Source organism: Lepidochelys kempii, chromosome 1 (genome assembly GCF_965140265.1).
Source record: "Lepidochelys kempii isolate rLepKem1 chromosome 1, rLepKem1.hap2, whole genome shotgun sequence".
Classification (NCBI taxonomy): domain Eukaryota; kingdom Metazoa; phylum Chordata; order Testudines; family Cheloniidae; genus Lepidochelys; species Lepidochelys kempii.
In genome coordinates, this window is record NC_133256.1 from 301580257 (window position 1) to 301598913 (window position 18657).

General features: G+C 40.7%; 1 protein-coding gene across 2 annotated transcripts in view; it reads right to left on the minus strand.

The window, feature by feature from the left end:
* The window catches only part of SAMTOR (S-adenosylmethionine sensor upstream of mTORC1), a 60967-nt gene that overhangs the window by 24585 nt on the left and 17725 nt on the right, over positions 1-18657 (minus strand). For both annotated transcript variants that reach the window (XM_073328119.1, XM_073328120.1), the window contains 2 exons: positions 15402-15543; positions 8526-8699 (listed from right to left, as the gene is read on the minus strand). In XM_073328119.1, the coding sequence (XP_073184220.1) occupies positions 8526-8699; positions 15402-15543 (316 nt within the window). The remainder of the gene's footprint in view (positions 1-8525; positions 8700-15401; positions 15544-18657) is intronic.

Below are 18657 nucleotides of genomic sequence, written 5' to 3' on the forward strand. Positions count from 1 at the left end.
CTAAAAACTAAAAGGTAATTCATTGCCAAAGAACTTGGTTATAGGGGACCTGCAAAGAAACAAAATAGCAGGGAAGAAGACTTTTGTCCTTGTTTCATTACTGGGTATTAAGGAGGCCTGGAATGTTTGTCAACTTTTTCTTTTCTTTTTTTTGCATTTTGAGTTCAGGCCTTCAGGGTGGGTCAGACCATGATACTCCATCTAGTATTTTCCCCCATTTTATTAATAGAGAGACTCAGGCCTTGCTCTAAAAATCTCTGTACAAATAAACAAATCTGCTTTCACATTCCAGTGATAAGAATTTATCCTACATGTTTCAGTTTATAATCTCCATTGGTTATCACTCTTAGCTGCTCTTGCTTGGTTACCATAATCAGTGCATTTCTACATGCACAAATGTTCATATTTTTCAGTGCTCAAGCTAGGTAGGGAAAGAGGAAGCTTTTAAACTTGAAAGATTGTTTTAAATTACCAAATATAAGTTTCCTCATCACAAGCATTCTAATGACCCACCATCCAAAAATCCTTCTCTTCTGCCCATTAGTGCTTCAGTGAGGCTGGGTTTAGTTATCCATTTTCTTGTCTTCATACAATGCACATTTATATGCCAGAAGATTAACAATGTATAGCCACAATACACAAAAACAGCTAGCAGGGAGAATGAATACTCCAATGTTTATAAAAACTTTTTAAAAAATTATAGCTGTACTTCAGTCACTGATAAAGTGCAAAGTCATTAACACTTAACATGTCTGATAAGAGATTCAAATCAGCGGCAGCATGTGCAGATACGGTGTATGTTGTTGAAAATATGCTCAACTCTTCCCCCAGAAAGCACACCCGTAACTCTTTAGGTATTCTAAAATAGACATGCTTGGCTGGATTCCTTTGAAATTTGATGTGCCTCAAGAGGATGCACGGTAGGGTAGATGACCCAAATTTGGGGTATTTTGAGTTAGGGGTTGCAGAGATACATGCTCCCCATAGCCATTTTTCAAAAAGTTTCCAGGTGGGGTTTTTTGCCCAGAGCTTGAGATCAAACTGTTGATGTGATGTGGGTCAAAACTGTCTCAATCTGTGGACTTTTACCCAAGGCAGTGTATGGCACCCACTAAAACTTTGGGGGACCCAAACTAAACAGTATTTATAAAAATACTCACTTTTTACAGTGCAAATATGCCAATAAAAAAAAGCTAGAGGATTTCCATTCCTGCCATTTGATATGGTTTAAACCTCAACTCTTACATGCTCTAAAATCTGATCAGTTAATTGGATTGCTTCAGTATTTGGTGTGACACATAGGGGAACGGGATAGCATTAGTGATCCAGATTTGGGGACATATGACCAAGGAGTTCCCAAGTTACTGAGTACCCTCTCCCAAAAAAACCCATACAAAAAAGTTTCCTTCTGCTGCCTTGTACTGTTAGACTGAGAGGTTCTAATGGCTGGGTATATCAGAGACCTCATTAAGATTGATGTGAACTCACCCTTCAGTTAACATAACTAAGATTGTGAGTCATAGAATCATAGAATCTCAGGGTTGGAAGGGACCCCAGAAGGTCATCTAGTCCAACCCCCTGCTCAAAGCAGGACCAATTCCCAGTTAAATCATCCCAGCCAGGGCTTTGTCAAGCCTGACCTTAAAAACCTCTAAGGAAGGAGATTCTACCACCTCCCTAGGTAACGCATTCCAGTGTTTCACCACCCTCTTAGTGAAAAAGTTTTTCCTAATATCCAATCTAAACCTCCCCCACTGCAACTTGAGTCTGCCAGGAAGGTCATGGATTCTATGACTTTCCGTGACCTCTGTAGCGGCTAGTGCTGGCTCAGGGGCTGCCCGAGCCGGGCAGCCCCCGGGCAAGCAGCAGCAGTTTGGGTGTGTGGGAGGGGGTTGGGGAGTGCAGGGAGGCGCTTACCTCAGGGTGGGGGGCTCCCCAGCTCCCACTGGCATGATCCCCCTTGCGGTGGAGGGGTGAAGAGAGGTCTCCATGCCATGCACTGCCCATGGATCCTGCCCCTGCAGCTCCTATTGGCTGCGATTCCTGGCCAATAGGAGCTGTGGCAGCCGGTGGTTGTGGCAGGAGCAGCATAGGCTGAGCCCCTGCCATGGCCCCTGCAGCCTTGGAGCTGCAGGGACATGGAGCTGGGTAGGAAGCCCCTGCCAGCCCCACCAACCTTCCCCCCTCAGCACGAGCAGGGGTCCCAGGCTGCACGCCACAGCTCCCTCCCTCCCCACCCCCTGGACCAGGCACCCGCCCAGAGCACCCAGAGTCCCCCTGCCCAAGTTTTGGTCATAGCAGGTATTTTTAGTAAAAGTCATGGACAGGTCACGGGCCCATTAATTTTTGTTTACGGCCCATGACCGGTCCATAAGAATGGCCACACGGGGTCAGACCAAAGATCTATCTATCCCAGTATCCTGTCTTCTGACAGTGGCTGGTGCCCTAGAGGGAATGAACAGAACAGGTAACCATCAAGTGATCCATCCCCTGTAGCTCATTCCCAGCTTCTGGCAAACAGAGGCTAGGGACACCATTCCTGCCCATCCTGGCTAATAGCCATTGATGAACCTATCCTCCATGAATTTATCGACTTTTTTTAACCCTGTTAAGAGTCCTGGCCTTCACAACATCCTCTGGCAAAAAGTTCTACAGGTTGACTGTGTGTTGTGTGAAATACTTCCTTTTGTTTGTTTTAAACCTGCTGCCTATTAATTTTATTTGGTGACTGTCAAGGTTCCTCCCCCACTCTGAACTCTAGGGTACAGATGTGGGGACCTGCATGAAAAACCTCCTAGCTTATCTTTACCAGCTTAGGTCAAAACTTCCCCAAGGTACAAAATATTCCACCCTTTGTCCTTGGATTGGCCGCTACCACCACCAAACTAATACTGGTTACTGGGGAAGAGCTGTTTGGACGCGTCTTTCCCCCCAAAACACTTCCCAAAACCTTGCACCCCACTTCCTGGACAAGGTTTGGTAAAAAGCCTCACCAATTTGCCTAGGTGACTACAGACCCAGACCCTTGGATCTTAAGAACAATGAACAATCCTCCCAACACTTGCACCCCCCCCTTTTCTGGGAAATGTTGGATAAAAAGCCTCACCAATTTGCATAGGTGACCACAGACCCAAACCCTTGGATCTGAGAACAATGAAAAAGCATTCAGTTTTCTTACAAGAAGACTTTTAATAAAAATAGAAGTAAATAGAAATAAAGAAATCCCCCCTGTAAAATCAGGATGGTAGATACTTTACAGGGTAATTAGATTCAAAAACATAGAGAACCCCTCTAGGCAAAACCTTAAGTTACAAAAAAGATACACAGACAGAAATAGTTATTCTATTCAGCACAGTTCTTTTCTCAGCCATTTAAAGAAATCATAATTTAACACGTACCTAGCTAGATTACTTACTAAAAGTTCTAAGACTCCATTCCTGGTCTATCCCCGACAAAGACAGAATGTAGACAGACACACAGACCCTTTGTTTCTCTCCCTCCTCCCAGCTTTTGAAAGTATCTTGTCTCCTCATTGGTCATTTTGGTCAGGTGCCAGTGAGGTTACCTTTAGCTTCTTAACCCTTTACAGGTGAGAGGAGCTTTCCCCTGGCCAGGAGGGATTTCAAAGGGGTTTACCCTTCCCTTTATATTTATGACAGTGACCCTTAGTTCTTGTTATGAGTAGTAAATAACACTTCCTTATTTACTTTCGCCACACCGGTCATGATTTTTTAGACCTCTGTCATATGCCCCCCTTAGTCGTCTTTTTTCCAAGCTTAAAAGTCCCAGTCTTATGAATCTCTCCTCATATGACAGACACTCCATACCCCTAATAATTTTTGTTGTCCTTTTCTGAACTTTTCCCAATTCCATCATATATTTTTTGAGATGGAGCGACCACATCTGCACGCAGTATTCAAGAGGTGGGCGTACCATGGATTTATATAGAGTCAACATGATATTTTCTCTCTTATTATCTATCCCTTTCTTAATTATTCCCAGCATTCTGTTTTAGCTTTTTTGACTGCCGCTGCACATTGAGCGGATGTTTTCAGAGAACTATCCATAATGATGCCAAGATCTCTTTCTTGAGTGGTAGCAGCTAATTTAGACCCCATCATTTTATATGTATAGTTGGGATTATGCTTTCCAATGTGCATTACTTTGCATTTATCACCATTGAATTTCATCTGCCATTTTGTTGCCCAGTCACCCAGTTTTGAGAGATCCTTTTGTACCTCTTTGCAGTCTGCCTGGGACTTAACAATCTTGAGTAGTTTTGAATCATCTGCAAATTTTGCCACCTCGTGCAAATTTTGCCACCTCGTGCAAATTTTGCCACCTCGTGCAAATTTTGCTGTGGTCACTGTTTACCCTTTTCCAGATCATTTATGAATACGCTGAATGGGACTTGATCCAGAACAGACTGCTGGGGCACATTGCTTTTTACCTTGCTCCATTCTGAAAACTGACCATTTATTCCTACCCTTGTTTTCCTATCTTTTAACCAATTACCAATCCATGAGAGGACCTTCTCTCTTATCCCATTACTGCTTACTTTGCTTAAGACCCTTTGGTGAGGGACCTTGTTAAAGGCTTTCTGAAAATCTAAATGCACTATCTCCACTGGATCCCCCTTGTCCACATGCTTGTTGACCCCTTAAAGAATTCTAGTAGATTGGTGGGGCATGATTTCCCTTTACAAAAAACATGTTGACTGTTACCTAACAAATCATGTTCATCTATGTGCAGGGCAACCTTAACCATGCATTTCCTAATTTTCAGAAGTTTGAGTTTTGCTCAATTCGCCGTTCTGCAGGAGAACATACACCAAACAACTTTGTCATTGTTACTGAAGTGTTTTCCCATTGAACATACAAATAAAATCAGAAAAGCATTTAACATCCTTTAAGTGCTACATATAAAACATATAAAATCTAAACGGAAGCGGAAGAGTAGTTTTCCCTCCCCTTATTGCTTGTTGCTACTTGACTTCTAGTTGTGTCAATTAATGTGGTCTTCTCAGTGTTACCTTCCTCCCTACCCCCTAAGTCAGTGGTTCTCAAACTTTTGTACTGGTGACCCTTTCAAATAACAAGCCTCTGAGTGCGATCGCCTCCCTTATAAATTAAAAACACTTTTATATATTTAACACCATTATAAATGCTGGATGCAAAGTGGGGTTTGGGGTGGAGGCTGACCGCTCACGATCCCCCATGTAATAACCTCGCGACCCTTTGAGGGGTCCCAACCCCAGTTTGAGAACCCCTGCCCTAAGTCTTCCTTCTGTTTGCAAGGGAGAAGAGACTCTGAACATGGAATCTTAGCAAAACTCTTTCCAACACACGTATCACCGATAATAAAAATTTTACAGTAGGAACTTTGTTGATTCATGAAGCAGAAGAATCCATCCCACTCTTCCCTAGCCTTAGTGGGTCTGCCGAGCTAACAGCTGTAAAAAGTAAGTAGCAAAACCCTGAATCAGCAGGCCTGACTCAACGCGCAGGGCCTGTTTAGGGAGATATTTTTACTCTGATAGCTCAGAACCATATTTTAAACCCAATTGACCTGTCATTGCAGTTTCGATCCAGGCAGCCTTCTAAAACTTCCCACAACAGGATGTCTGCAGCTGCATTCCGTTACCTCAGAATACAGTGCTCGTACTCAAGTTTCGTCATTTTTGAAAGAACCTCACAAATTGAGATTCTTATATTTATTATACTTAGAACTGCTCCTCTCTCTAATCATTAGAAACCTTAAATGTACCCACTGTACACATACCTTCAAGCTTAATTCTCTCTGCACAGTCACCTGCTTAATTTGTCACACCGAGGTCACCTAAGTGCAAAGCTGACGATCACAGAGTATATGCAACTTTCTACTCAGCTTAATAGTGTCATGGACCATTGATTCAGACTGGTGCCTCTTGTTCCCATTATCCCGCCAAACTGCCTGTTCAGATAAGTTGTACTGGCTGGCTTGGTACCGCTGGGTGTTCAAAAACTGTGTGCTGGATCTGTGTGCGATTATCTATTGTGCATAATTACAGGAAGTTGATATTTTGTTGTGACCGCATAATTGAAGTATTTTGTCTAGCTGAACTCCCACTGTTCTTAGGTTTGCCTCTACTATTACCACTCAAAATGCTGGTAAGAGGGACTTTCCCTGGTAAAGTGCTTTTCTTATAATTTACGAGCCACATGATTTCAAGCACTGAATCCTGAATTCTTATGCATTAACTACCTGCAGCTCTGATGGACAAAGACAGAAGCAACTCATATAGTATCCTCACAAATGGAAATGCAATTGTGTGCGATATGAAGACAGAAAAAAAATCACTCCGTAAGAAAAAAGTAATGACAAACAACTATGCATCTAGCTAGATGTAGGGAGCATCAAGGAGATGATACAAGTAGGTATGGTCTCATTTAACATCCACATTATTAAACAGCCTTTAATTCAGATACTAAATCAAGCCTCCTGTTCTTTCTAGCACCTCAACACCAGGAAAACCTCTTAATATATGCAAGATTCTATTCTTACTGACCTTAAATATTATGCATGCACACACTGCTGCACAATAGGAGACAGAACAGAGCAGGGGCCCTGGGAAGAGTGGACTAGAGCAGGGGTTCACACCTCTTCCATCCCAAAACCTATGCAGGAAAATTGGAGAGGGACCCATCTCCTCCTGCTTTCTAGTCTGTCTCTGGAGCTGATAAAGAGTCAACAGTTAACTTGTTCACCCCCCCAAAAAAAGTCACCTGCCAATATTACTGTTTAAACCAGGGGTTCTCAAACTTGATCTCAGGGGGTCACAAGGTTATTACATGGGGGGAGGGGGGTTTGCAAGCTGTCAGCCTCCACCTCAAACCCCGCTTTGCCTCCAGCATTTATAATGGTGTTAAACATACACACAAGTGTTTTCATTTATAAGGGGGGGGTCGCTCTCAGAGGCTTGCTATGTGAAAGGGGTCACCAGTACAAAAAGTTTGAAAACCACTGATTTAAACTGTTATTTAGAAGTTAAGTGTCTAACCACCTAATCTTTGGCCCTGTTCACTGGATTTAATAGATAAATACAATGAACCAGGATTCATTTCTACTTGATTTTTTTTTTAAGTTAGGTGAACATCTCTTCATTTTATATGCTATACTGTATTAACTCCTTGACTAACTTATTTTCTACTGATGAGCAAGTGTAACTCAGACAGAGTAAACAAAATTTTGAAGAGAATAATTCTTAGTTTGAATTTGGGGGAGGAGTGAAGAAGGGGAGAGAAATCAGGGTTCTGATGGGAACTCAGGTTGCAACCTCAATTATGTAGTGGATACTGCACATCTCCATAATGCAAAATAATATTAGAGAACAAATTGTTTTCTGTTTTGTTTCTAGCCATTTTGTACAGAGACACTTAGGGCATGTACAAGTTATTCTAACAGAGTTAAAGGCACAAAGATACTAACTGATGTGGACACAAGATATTCATTAACATTACCAACCTGCCCTTCATTTCCCTAATTAATAATACATACAACTTGTTCACAGAAGATATGGCATAGAAGCAAGATCTAGAAACGCTCCTGAAACTGCTAACAAAATACTGTGGCAGCTAAGCAGTCATAAGAGTTGACCCATGAATTTAAGAACATAAATTAAATTGACTAATTTTATTTTTAAAAGCATATTAAAATTGAATGAGTATATTTATGTAGTCTCATTACTCTACTCTACTTGTTGTACAGTATGAATGTCTTCCCATTATAATAAGGTGGCAGAAATTTTAAACTATAATAAAAGGTACAAAAGTTAGTGCTATTCTAGGACCAAAAGTTTAAAAAAAAATTAATTTGAGTTAAGGTTGAAAACAAGTCAGAATATTGAGGGAAAAATACCTTAGAAAAGTAATGCATTTGTTATTTATTTATGTACTTTTAAAAATAAATAACGCAGGAAACCAAGAAGTTCCAAAAAAGTTAGACTTTAAGAAGTCATTTGGAAGTACACAGGTAATGTCAAAGAACTTTGCCCATTTTTTTTGGTAAAAGGAGCGTAATCTTAGGCACCCAGTCCATATTTAGGCAAAGTGGATTGAGTTTCAAGAGTGCTAAATACTCAGCAGTTTCCCACTGAAGCACTTTCCTCTTAAATGTTCCCTTTGTCCAAACCCAAATTGTATTATAAATCACACCAAGAACATTAACAAGATAGAAGTGTTCCACAAGTGATGAGAGTTTTTCCTTAAAATAAAAAAAGACTATTGTCAATCTCAGAATAAATTATGGGCCACTATTTTTGTAACATTAGCTTCCAAAAAATGTGATGATACAAATATTTTCTGAAGCATATTAATATATACTTGCTTTTTTTTTTAAAAAACTTTCTTTCCTTTTTTAAAAACTATAAAAAGTTGCATTGGAAATACATTAGGGCAATGCAATTTCACAGAAGTCAATGTTATACGACTGGGAAAAACTTCTCTTTTGCAAACTTTTTTTTATTATAGCAAAAAGTTACAACTTACTCCTCTGATATGGTTTCATGATTTGTAAAGCTGAAGTTGGATAAGGGTTCTTCAATTTTGGGATTCTGGAGAACATTTAAGGCTGAAGTGGTCTTAGATGCAACAACTGCTCTTTTCTCATCTTTTTCAAGTGCTTTTCTCTTTCCGCCATTTTGAAAATATTCTCGGCATACACTAAAAAAGAAAATATCCAAAGTAATATTTCAGCAGACCAGTGGTAATGAGGGTTAGCAATACTTATAACTATAGGTACCTTGAGTTTACATGTTATCTAAAACTTGCAGGTACATTAATTATTATTAAAAACTGATTATACAAGCTTCGAGATTATCAAGACTTTTGTAAAAGTTATTATTGGGGTTTACCTATATTAATTTGAACTCAGCAGCAGCATGACAAACTGAGAATGAAGGAAAAAAGAATTTTAAATGGAATTCATTAAAGGATACAAACACTTAATAACTAGAGTTTCATAACAAAGTCCCATATTAAAGCTACAATACATATTCAAAGAGGAAAACCCACAATGCTACCTGTAGAATGCATTGTTTCCAATAGTTTTCATAAGGCACTTATTATCCTCATGTCTTTGGCCATTTATCTTCCATTCAGATCACATATGAAATGAGGAGTGGCTTAATTGCTTCCAGATGTTTTGATCCAGAGGCAGCAGTCAAAAGCTAGATTAAGTTAATGTGAGGTATATGGATTTTTTTCCCTTTTGGATAAATTCCGTATTATCTATACATAAATGGATCCTAACTTTCAAGGAGAGGGAATGTGGACCTAATGAAGATATCCTTATCAGAGCTACAATTAGAAGTATATTCAACCTTTTCCCCCACTTACGAACTAGCTCTGTAGTCTCCAGAAATGGGGAGGCTTAGCAAGTACTTGTAAGACACTTATTGGAAAGGAGGAATATAATCCAGTCATAAGGTGTAGGCTCCCAGGTTAAGAACAGAAAGGCTAGAATTGTCTCAGCATATCGGATAATATAAAGCCTTGTTTGTACTAGGAATCTTGTTCTAAAACACAATGAAGATTTTTCAACTTCAAGTTTCACATGATATAAACAAAAAGTAAATGTTTAACTGCTTTTTTAAACTGTTTTTTCATAGATCAGAGGCTTTGCATCTCTTCTTACTGAGAGAGATATTGGTTTTGATATAGGGATCTAATTTCAGGTTCTTAGACAGTTATAATGTCTAAAACAGATTATGAACTGAGACAGATGTCAAAGATTTTTTTGCAAGAACATCTTTGGATGCAGTTTCTCCCATTGAGGATTCCAAAGATTGCACTAGAACAGAGAGATCTTGAGATTATTCTATCAATTACCACAAGTTCAATGTTCTGATTCTGTTGAAGCATTAGAAAAGCAATTTATGATTTTATTAGGCCAGAAGAATTTTTAGATAGTTCTGCTGATCACCACCTTACAAGTGAGAGAAAATCCAGACTGGCATTAAAAAAACAAAAAAACAAAAAAACCCCTAACAAGACAACATGAAATTCCATCTGTATCTAATTTAGGGCCCACTTCACCCCTTCCTTCTTGAAGGAACATAAGTAAATTTCAGAACCAGCCAAAGCATCTACACTTAAAAGTTTTCTTAGCATAGCTATGTTAGATACCATATAGCTATGCTAGAAAAAGCCCTAGTGTAGATGCAGTTATACCAGTAAAAGAGTGCTTTTGCCATAACTTATTTTGCTTGCAGAACCAGATTAGCTATAAAAGCTAAAACATTCTTTTGCCAGTAGATGCTATTTATATACAAGGAGGATTTTGCTATAACCACAAAACCTCTAAGTGAAGACTTGATTTGGAGTTATTTTCCAAAATGTGTCTTTCTGCTTCCCTTTATATTACAAAGCTATAGTCTTAAATACAAAAGTGAAGTGGGAACACAACAAAAAAAAAGTAGAGTCTGAGGAAAGCACAGGCAGGGTATAGGATTAATGTATTGTTCAAGCTTATTGCAATAGCACTCTAAGGTCATGGGGTCCAGAAATGCTTCTGGAATTCAGTAGACAAATCTTGTATCAATCCTATAACTAAAGGTTTCCAAGGTATTCCCTGAAACAATCACATATACAGGGTAAGGCAGTCTCCTTATTTTAAAGCTGCAAATAGTCAGTATCGATCACCATATATTTAATATTTTTTACAAACCATGAAGAAATATTTCAATTAAAGAATAAAAACATTATATAATCAAAAATGAAAGACACACATAGCATCTAGTTTATGAATTAATCTCAAAATATTTTTCAACCTCCCCAACTAGGCAGCGGAAAAAGTTTAAAAAATAATCTGCATAACTGTCACTCTTAATACCAAAGAAGAGTATAGATGGTTTCCCTAATGCGGGGATGGACAAACTAAGGCCCAAGAGCTGTTTTAAGCTGGCCCGCGAGCTCTGTCCAGGGGTTGCACCACACGGCCCGGACCCACTCTAGTGCTCCAGCCAGGGCGCAGGGTCAGGGCCGCACCATGCAGCTCCCGGAAGCCGCGGGATGGCCCCACTCCGGCTCCTACACATTCCAATGTCCCCCTACGGTGCTCTAATGGGAGCTGTAGGGGCGGTGCCTGCAGATGAGGCAGCGTGCAGAGACACCTGGACACGCCTCCGCATAGGAGTAGAAAGGACATGCCACTGCTTCCGGGAGTCACTTGAGGTAAGCACCGCTCGGAGCCTGCACCCATGAGCCTCTCCCCACACCCCACCCCACTGCCTCAGCCCTGATTCCTCTCCTGCCCTCTGAACCCCTCGGTTCCAGCCAGAGCACCTCCCTACACCCCAAACTCCTCATCTGCAGCCCCATCCCAGAGCCTGCACCCCCAACCAGAACCCAACCCCAGTTTTGTGGGCATTCATGGCCCGCTATAAAATTTCTATTCCCTGATGTGATCCTCAGGCCAAAAAGTTTGCCTAGCCCTGCTTTAATGATTGTACTGTATTATGTAGGCTAGCCCTCTAAATAATTTGGAGAGGGTTGCTTTTCAGGTATTTGGTAAGAAAAGATTGCATGGAGGCAAGAGAAAATGAAGGTAAAGTGGCTTTACAAGTTTTTTTTTCTAGCTTCTGGGTAAAAATTTTTTTCCTCATTACAGATACCCAAGATGTGCCTCCAAAAGCCATCCTGTCCTCAAAATAAGGCTTACTGAAGGGGTTCTCCAACATTTTCAGAGTTTTCCACTTCTGAAGAGAAACTTATGATACCTAACTGTACCAACAATAATTTCTTTTTCTATGTAATCAAAATATTTATTTATTTTTAAAACTATTTTCATTCAGTTAAGCAGCAGGACACAGGAAGGGCCAGTATCATGTGCCCCATCACCTCTCGGCAGATCAGTGATACACAGAACAAAAGTTTGAGAACTCCTGGCCTCTAGAGATGAAGTGAGGAATTGCAAAGTATTTTCTCAGCACTTATATATTATTTGACGTTTGGGATTATGTGGACAAAGAGAAAAAGGAGTACCTTTCCCAGACCTGAGGAAGAGTTCTGTGTAGCTCAAAAGCTTGTCTCTTCTCACCAACAGAAGTTGGCCCAGTAAAAGATATTACCTCATCCACCTTGTCTCAGACAAAAAGAAAGACATTTTTGGAAGAAAAACTTTATATACGGAACACTGGGTATGAGAAGTAACACAGGGATGGATTTTCATACTCTACATCTTTAATTAAATCCATGTGCAAAACTTGATATGCTTACAAAGCCACTGGGAAGTCATTAAAACGTATGACTATTACATAGCAAAGACCTGTATTTAAAAAAAAAAAAAAAAAAAAAAAAAAAATCAGAACAGCTATAAAAAGCAGCAAGTAACCAACTTTTAAAAGTCCTCTGCAAATAAAACATTATGAATTATTTCTTAACAGTGTATTACTGTTATGAGGTTATAAGAGAGGAGGTGTTGTCTTGTATATTAAAATGTATACACTTGGACTGAGGTTGAGATAGAAATAAGAGAGACTTGTTGAAAGTCTCTGGCTAAGGATAAAAGGGGTAAAAAAAACCCGGGTGATGTCATGGTAGGGGTCTACTACAGACCAGGAAGAAGAGGTGGATGAGGCTTTTTTTTCTTTTCTTTTTAAAACAACTCATCCAGATCACAGGACTTGGTGGTGATGGGGGACAAACTACCCAGACATCTGTTCGGAAAATAACACAGCAGAGCATAGATTATCGAACAAGTTCTTGGAATGTATTGGAGACTTTTTTTTATTTCAAAAGGTGGAGTAAGCTACTTGGGGGAGGCTGTTCTAGATTTGATTTTGACAAATAGGGCGGAACTGGTTGAGAATTTGAAACCGGAAGGCAACTTGAGTGAAAGTGATCATGAAATGGTAGAGTTCATGATTCTAAGAAATGGTAGGAGGGAGAACAGCACAATAAAGACAATGGATTTCAAGAAGGCAGACTTTAGCAAACTCGGAGTTGTTAGGTAAAATCCCATGGGAAGCAAGTCTAAGGCAAAAACCAATTGAAAACAGTTGGCAGTTTTTCAAAGAGACATTATTAAGGGTACAAGAGCAAACTATCCCACTGCGTAGGGAAGATAGGAAGTATGGCAAGAGACCACCCTGGCTTAACCGGGAGATCTTCAATGATCTAAACCTCAAAAAAGAGTCCTACAAAATGAGGAAATCCGGTCAAATTACAAAAAGATGACTATAAACAAACACCACAAGTATGTAGGGACAAAATTAGAAAAGCCAAGGCACAAAACAAGATTAAACTAGCTAGGGACATAAATGGAAACAAGAAAACATTCTACAAATTACATCTACAATTCTACATTAGAAGCAAGAGGAAGACCAAGGACAGAGTAGGCCTGTTACTCAATGAGGGGAGAAAGACAATAACAGAAAACGTGGAAATGGCAGAGGTGCTTAATGACTTGTTTCGGTTTTCACCAAGAAGGTTGGTGGCGAATGGACATCTAACATAGTGAATGCCAGTGAAAATGAGGTAGGATCAGAATCTAAAATAGGGAAAGAACAAGTCAAAAATTACTTAGACAAGTTAGATGTCTTCAATTCACCAGGGCCTGATGACTGAGGAGAAATCTGAGCCATTAGCAATCATCTTTGAAAAATCATGGACGACAGGAGACATTCCAGAAGACTGGAAAAGGGCAAATATAGTGCCTATCTATAAAAAGGGAAATAAGGACAACCCGGGGAATTACAGACCAGTCGGCTTAACTTCTGTACCTGGAAAGATAATGGAGTAAACAATTACGAAATCAATTTGCAAACACCTAGAAGATAATAATGTGATAAACAGTCAGCATGCATTTGTCAAGAACAAATCGTGCCAAACCAACCTGATAGCTTTCTTTGACAGAGTAACAAGCCTTATAGATGGGAGGAAAGCAGTAGATGGGGTAGATCTAGACTTTAGTAAGGTTTTTGATACTGTCTCGCATGACCTTCTCATAAACAAACTAGGGAAATACAACCTAGATGGAGCCTCTATAAGGTGGGTGCATAACTGGTTGGAAAACCGTTCCCAGAGAGTAATCATCAGTCGTTCACAGTGATGCCGGAAGGGCATAACGAGTGGGGTCCCGCAGGGGTTGGTTCTGTTCAATATTTTCATACATGATTTAGCTAATGGCATAGACAGTACACCTATAAAGTTTGTGGACAATACCAAGCTGGGAGGGGTTGTAAGTGCTTTGGAGGATAGGATTAAAATTCAAAATGATCTGGACAAACTGGAGAAATGGTCTGAAGTAAATAGGATGAAATTCAATAAGGACAAATGCAAAGTACTCCACTTAGGAAGGAACAATCAGTTGCAGACATAGAAAATGGAAAATGACTGCCTAGGAAGGAGTACTGCGGAAAGCTATCTGGGGTCATAGTGGATCACAAGGTAAATATGAGTCAACAGTGCAATGATGTTGCAAAAAAAGCAAACATCATTCTGGGATGTATTAGCATGAGTACTGTAAGCAAGACACAAGAAGTAATTCTTCCGCTCTACTCCATGCTGATTAGGCCTCAACTGGAGTACTGTGTCCAGTTCTGGGAACCATATTTCAGGAAAGATGTGGACAAATTGGAGGAAGTCCAAAGAAGAGCAACAAAAATGATTAAACGTCTAGAAAACATGACGTATGAGGGAAGACTGAAAAAATTCGGTTTTGTTTAGTCTGGAGAAGAGAAGACTGAGAGGGGACATGACAACAGTTTTCAAGTACATAAAAGGTTGTTACAAGGAGGAGGGAGAAAAGTTATTCTTCTTAACCTCGGAGGTCAGGACAAGAGGCAATGGCCTTAAATTGCAGCAAGGGTGGTTTAGGTTGGACATTAGGAAAAACTTCCTGTCAGGTGGTTGAGCACTGGAATAAATTGCCTAGGGAGGTTGTGGAATCTCCATCATTGGAGTTTTTAAGAGCAGGTTGGACAAACACCTGTCAGGGATGGTCTAGATAATACTTAGTCCTGCCTTGAGTGCAGGGGATTGGACTAGATGACCTCTCAAGGTCCCTTTCAGTTCTAGGATTACCTGACTTTGAGAAATCTAGATTTAGAACCAAGTACTAATCATGTTCTTTATAACAAGTTTAGCTGCTAACAGTTTCAACACATTAAAGTTTTGCTAAACCTAGTTGGGAATGCTTTAATCTGGATTTAAAGATCAAAATTCAGAACATCACATGCTAAAATTCTAAGAATAGTGAGATAGAATAATGGGAAATGTGTTTACTTAAAAATAACCACACATTAAAACATGAGTGTTGGATATAAGTACGGAAAGCAAGAATATGCTCTGCACTGAAGACTCAGATTGCCAGTTTCAGACAGAGTTTACAATCCTATCTTGTTAAACCACACAAAGATTTACCTGCAACACCATTCAATTCGACCTTCCCCTTCACAAGATTTTGTCCAGTGATTATCTGCAAGGTTTTTCATTGCCACAGCATATTCACAAAGAGTTTCCTCATCCTCACAGTGTTCACGCCAGATCTTGTCAAAGTCTCCCACTAAACAAAAACAAAAACAGTGTTAGCAGAATAATATATGTGTTTAATGTTTGTCACCAGAAAGTAGCATCTAGGTCTAAAGATTGTGAAGAAGACATTTAAAGCGTGAGCCAAGCATAAATTGATGCAGTGGTATCTCCCTAAGTCTAAAAGGCACCCTAAAAATATAACAAAATTGCTCCCATTCATATCAATAGAAGCATTAACGTATTAAATCTACTTATGACAACTTACATGTCAAGATGCTTAGCTATTTACTGCTAATCAAAGCCCACAAGGAAGAGGGATGATTAGAAGAACTGCATAATCTACCTTGAATAGCAATTTATTTTGGCGTCATGAGGGGGCAAAGCATTACCATTGCTTTCCCTCCCCCATTTGGCCTCTGATTGCAGCAGGTGTGGGTATACAGTAACTCCTCACTTAACGTTGTCCCAGTTAAAGTTGTTCCATTGTTACATTGCTGATCGATTAGGGAACATGCTTGTTCAAAGTTGTGCAATGCTCCCTTATACTGTCGTTTGGCAGCTGCCTGCTTTGTCCATTGATTGCAGGATTCTCTGGAAGAGCAGCCCCTCCTCACGGGGATTAGAACCAGGGGGCTGGCAGCCCACTCTCCCCAATCAGCTCCCCTAAATTCCCTGTAAGGTATGTGGCTCGGCAGCTGCCCAGCAGCAGTTTGGTTGGCCCTCCCCCCACTGCCCTGCTCTCTGCCTTGGAGCTGCTCCCGGGAGCTTTCTGCATTGCTGTCAGGAGGAGGCTTTCTGCATTGCTCCAGCTGGATAGCGTGGGATCATCATCATGTTCAGTTTTTGCAGGGAAGTGTTTACAGCTACTGCCCTGAATCTATTGTGTTTCCTCCCTCAGTCCATGCTGCCTTGTAGAGTGTGAGGCTACATAAACAATAGCATATTAACCCTTGAGGGCTCAGCTGAGTGCTAGTTCATCATTTAGCAGCAAGGCATTCCCTGGGAAATATTCCACCCTCTTACTCCACCATCTCAACCAAGCTTCACAATCGTCATTGCTGTGTACAGTATTAAACTGTTTGTTTAAAATTGTTTAAAACTTGTACTGTATATGTGTATAAGGTGTCTTGTCGAGCAAAAAAAATTCCCTGGAACCTAACCCCCCCATTTACATTATTTTTTATGGGGGGAAATTGGATTTGCTTAACATTGTTTTGCATAAAGTTGCATTTTTCAGGAACATATCTACAACGTTAAGTGAGGAGTTACTATACAAAAATTTGCTAACTTGCATAACTTAGAAATCTAAGGTAAGCATCTTAGCTCCTTGTTTACTCAGACTGCCTGTCCAAGTGTGGTTCAGGGATATTAAGCCAATTTCCTTTCCTTGGAAAGATTTCAGAAGGCATAAAATGCAGATATCAACAGAATAAGGCATATTTCCACTCTGGCATTTGCATTCTCTCATATGAGATGGCATTCATGCCGTAAGGCCAAGAAGCAGACCACATACAGTCTAAATCCAACAGAGAGACTGGGGAAACAGGACAAACAAAAAAAAGCTCTACCACAGATTTGTCTGTCTGCTTCGTGACTAGTACACGGCAGGAAAGTCACTCTGCCCCAATTAGTAAATTGGCTGGCTGATCAGAACACTCAAAAGCATATATATGGCACCTTTCATTCTCATTATTTCCCAAAAGCACTGAATTAAGAGGTGCGTGTGTGTTAAATTGTGTAGTTGGCAATAAAAGACATCAGCAGGTACAGACATCAGCCTGAGAGCATGCCTGAGTAGGATGAGACACAGAAGCACTCCCGATTTTTGGTACAACCTCTGTTCCTCCTGCTGGGTTTCCTTGGAAAAGGCATTTCATGCAGTACCAACATAGGACTGAACAGACACTGGAGGATAGAACGAGAAACTGTGTAAGGCTATGGCTACACTAGAGAGCTTACAGTGGTGCAGCAAGCTCTTTAGTGTAGCCCAGGGGTGGCCAACCTGTGGCTCTGGAGCCACATGTGGCTCTTCAGAAGTTAATACGGGGCTCCTTGTACAGGCACCGACTCTGGAGCTACAGGCGCCAACTTTCCAGTGTGCTGGGGGATATTCGCTGCTCAATCCCTGGTTCTACCACAGGCCCTGCACCCTCCTCTGAGCCTGCAGTGCCCTTGCTCCTCCTCCCCACCCCGAGCCTCCTGCACACCACGAAACAGCTAATTGGGAGGAGGCAGCACTGATCGGCGGAGCTGCCAGTGGGTGGGGGACCCTGGGAACGGGGTGGGGGAGCTGCTGACGTATTACTGTGGCTCTTTGGCAACGTACATTGGTAAATTCTGGCTCCTTCTCAGGCTCAGGTTGGCCATCCCAGGTGTAGCCGCTCTAAACTGATGGGAGCGAGCTCCCCGTCAGCTTAATTACTCCAGCCCTCGTAAACTACGTCGGTGGGAGAAGCTCTCCCGCTGACACAAAACGCTGTCCACACCGGCGCTTAAGTCAGCATAAGTTATGTAGCGCAGGGGGCTGGCTAATTCAAACCTATGAGTGACCTCATTTATGTCAACTTATGCTGTAGTGTAGCCATAGCCTAGATTTCTTTACCCTCCACTGTCTGGTAAGACACTAATACAACTCCTGTAATTTCTCTCTCCTGGTTAATGAAGCATGTTTGTGGCTATGCAAAACCAATTTAAGAAATACCAACCACTGATGAGTCCAAACTTGGATATAAATAAACTTGGTAGTTAATAAATTCTAACACAACCTTAACTGCGGTCTTGCAACTGTTTCACCACAATACTCTGAATCTTGCTAAGTTGGGCTCCTGTTAATAAGCCCCTCATGATAAATACAAGACTCCTGGACGAAGCTTATCTAAAAATTCCTGGTGCTTTGATTAGTTGCTCTAGTTTATTATTTGTTTACAGAGCATTCAGAAGTATGTTAGACACTTTATGCACAAACACAAGAAAGACAGTTCCTGCCCTGAAATGCTTACAGTCTAAGTAGAAACAGGACAACAAGATGAGTCAAAATTAAAAAAAAATAAGGGAATACAAGGAAAAAAAGATTACAAATAGAAGACGAGTTAGCTTTGTGGTACTACACTCAATTTTACTCTCTACCATTATCACTCATCACTGT